The 3,027-nt window shown below is 45.7% G+C and overlaps 1 protein-coding gene across 1 annotated transcript; it reads right to left on the minus strand.

The window, feature by feature from the left end:
- Nucleotides 1-648: 648 nt before the first annotated feature.
- LOC149170687 (UDP-glucose flavonoid 3-O-glucosyltransferase 7-like) lies at nucleotides 649-2,565 on the minus strand. The gene has a single exon (XM_089423984.1). It carries the CDS (start codon nucleotides 2,449-2,451, stop codon nucleotides 898-900), a length of 1,554 nt encoding a protein of 517 aa, XP_089280110.1. The 5' UTR covers nucleotides 2,452-2,565; the 3' UTR covers nucleotides 649-897.
- Nucleotides 2,566-3,027: the final 462 nt, after the last annotated feature.

A 3,027-nucleotide genomic window follows, 5' to 3' on the forward strand; every position in this document is an offset into this window, starting at 1 on the left:
GTCCCAAGGGTTAGCTCAATTGGTCGAGTTCTCGTTGCTAAAGTATCTTGCTAGTTGGGAGGTCAAGGGTCAAATCTCCTTCACGCCCTTGGGGTTAGGCCTTGCTTGTTTGGCCCGTGGGTTGAACTTCCGTAAATATAGTGGAACTGCCTTAGATTTTCCCATGGATGTAGTGGCCACCACAAGCGGACTTCCATAGACATGAATATAGTAGCCACCACAAGCGGACTTCCACCCATGGATGTAGTGGCCACCACAAGCGGACTTCCATAGACATGAATGTAGTAGCCACCACAAGCGGACTTCCATAGATATAGTGGAACTGCCTTAAATTTTCCCATAAATATAATGGCCACCACAAATGGAATTTAATCTGCGTTTCCCATTTTCCCATCACCAAATTAAAATAGATTTTCCTATAAATATAACGAAATATAGTGAAATTACGTTACATTTATGTAGTGGCCACCACAAGCCGATCAATCTACCTTCGATTTTCCCATGACCAAATTAAAAAACTAACACCTTTAAAATTTTAAACAACATTCTCTTTATCCATTACAATTGTGAAATCGGGATTATGTGAATGCAAAGAGACACCGTATCCATCTTTTCCGCTAAGAAATCGAATGACATGGAATCTGAAGATCGACCAACCTGTTGACCCGTCGCTTTATATGATAATCAAACAAAACCTTAAGCATTTTCTTAATTTTGGTAATGACATAGTACAATTTGAAGTGTTGATACTTCTTCCACTACAATTTTCTAGCTTTAATCACAGTAGCCCATATAATGGACCTTTAACTACATCTAATGAACACTACTTGTATAAAATGGTACTGTGATCGCTCTTATCACCTCAAGCGCATATTCGACCGCTGCACACCCAAAACTTCAAACAGTCATTGGAATGGCGGGCACCGACTCCGTATTCCCAATTTCTTTTTTCCCATCGTAGGTTCTCATTATCATCAGCTTCTGCATCTCACCCACGAAAACTTGCAGATTTGTTTTCGAAGATCCTCCCTCTCCGACAGCTTTTGAAGCCATCTCCTTCAATTTCTCTGCACGTCTTTTCATCTCCTTGCCCTCATCTTCAGTCAATACAAGCCTCACAACTTCCTCCACTCTTTCCTCCTCAGGGATCCCATCTCTGTGCTGGCAAAACTGAACTCCTATACCAAATTGCTCGGCGACTTGCTTGGAGTTGAAGTGTTGATCTCCAAACATCGGCCATGTGATCAGAGGGATGCCCAGAGTTATGCTCTCCAGCGTCGAGTTCCACCCGCAGTGGGTCATGAAGGCTCCGACGGATGGATGAGAAAGAATAAGAAGCTGAGGCGCCCATCCCCATATAATTAATCCTAACCCTTTGCTTTTCATTCTCTCTTCAAAACCCTCAGGAAGATAGCTGCGTTGAATCGTATCTGCTGCTGCTGTGTCTGTACTAGGGGATTCGAGTTTTGGGGGGAATTTGATGGCCCACATGAAAGATTGCTCGCTGGCTTCCAAACCCCGCGCCAACGCAACGGTCTGTCGTTCGGATAAGAATGTCTGGCTTCCAAACGAAACGTACAGAACTGAATGCGGCCTCTGAGAATTCAGCCACTGAACCAGCTCGTCCTCGCTGATGTCCTCCATTTTCCCTCTGCCCACCTTCCCTGCAAAGTTGGGCGGAAGCACCGGGCCTATAGGCCAGATGGGCTTCCCCGTCAGGCTTCTCATGTGCCTTAGGTGCGCAGGCTCGAGTTCATCGAAAGTATTAATGAGCATTCCCCAGCCATGACTCAGTGATTGTAAGCTTCGAACGACGAACTGCTGCAACGAGTTCGACATGTCGGAATCGAAGAATCTGGGGGCTATCTCGTTCTTACTGAGTCTGAGGGGACTCGGCAAATTCATGCTCAGAACAACGCTTTCCCCTTCTTTCTGCAACGCGTTGTGAGATATTGAAGCCGCGACGGAGTTGAGGAGGGTCATGGCGAATGCCCCGCATGTATTGAACAAAACTCGGGGCACACCATACTTTTCACCGGTCTGCAGAGTCCACAGCATGAATATGTCGCTGATAATACAAACCGGCGGAGAACGGCCAGTTTCTTGTTCTTGGAGCTGTTGGTGGAGCCAGCATTCAAAGGGCTCTGCAAGCTTCTCGGCAAAATCGAAAATGAGATCGACCCGCTCGGTGGGTATGACATCAGCGCTCTCGCGTCCCTCCGGCAGTCCTTGTACCGCAGGCGTGGGAAGAACTAAAGCACGAATATCTAAACTGGCGGATTGGGCTTCAGCCAGGGCTCCTTGCACACGGCATGCGCCTGCAGGCGTCGTGACGTAGCTCACCGCGGCACCATGCAAAGACAGTAGCCTTGCAAGGTCGAAGAAGGGGATGGAATGACCCAACGCCGGGAATGGAACCAGTACGACGTGTGGCTTCTCGGAACCCTTCATCGTAATAAAACGATATACTGAACACGGAGGAAGGAAATACTGAACTCGATAGCTGTGTAGCTGTCTGTAAGCCAGTGCATCGACATATCAATTTATAGCATATCGGCAATATTGTGGCTCGAGACCCATCTGCGTGTGGATCAAAATTTGTGGAGAACGTCGTGGAAAATTCCATAAATGTCAGGCTAATCTGGCCACGGGATGCCGTGGTAGTCTAAAACTCTTGGTTCCGTCATCGATGACGATACGTCAATCAAATGGAACGAAAAGGCGAGGACTAACAGCCAATGCTGTTACTATTTGTGGCCGAGGGATTTGACACGAACACCATGGTCACAAGGTACCTTACATTTTGGAGCGAATCCGAATCGTCCAACATGATTCTAGGATACCGTGCCCACATACTCAAATGTTCTAAACGATATGAGTAGAGTTGTTCTAAACGATAATTCCAAATAAAGGAGAATATTGTTGATTTTATAGAGTAATCTGATAGATTCAAATTTTTAACTAAGTCTAATTTACAAAAAGATATAAAATATAATAGTATTTTTAATTAATGATCCAAAATTAGAT

This window comes from Pinus tabuliformis, chromosome 4_2 (genome assembly GCF_031772625.1).
Source record: "Pinus tabuliformis cultivar Carrire ecotype Pingquan chromosome 4_2, CPIR1, whole genome shotgun sequence".
In the NCBI taxonomy this organism is placed as follows: Eukaryota; Viridiplantae; Streptophyta; class Pinopsida; order Pinales; family Pinaceae; genus Pinus; species Pinus tabuliformis.

What these genes read in the sequence shown, in the direction of transcription:
- LOC149170687 (XM_089423984.1), bottom strand. Translation starts at nt 2,451, where the DNA reads ATGAAGGGTTCCGAGAAGCCACACGTCGTACTGGTTCCATTCCCGGCG.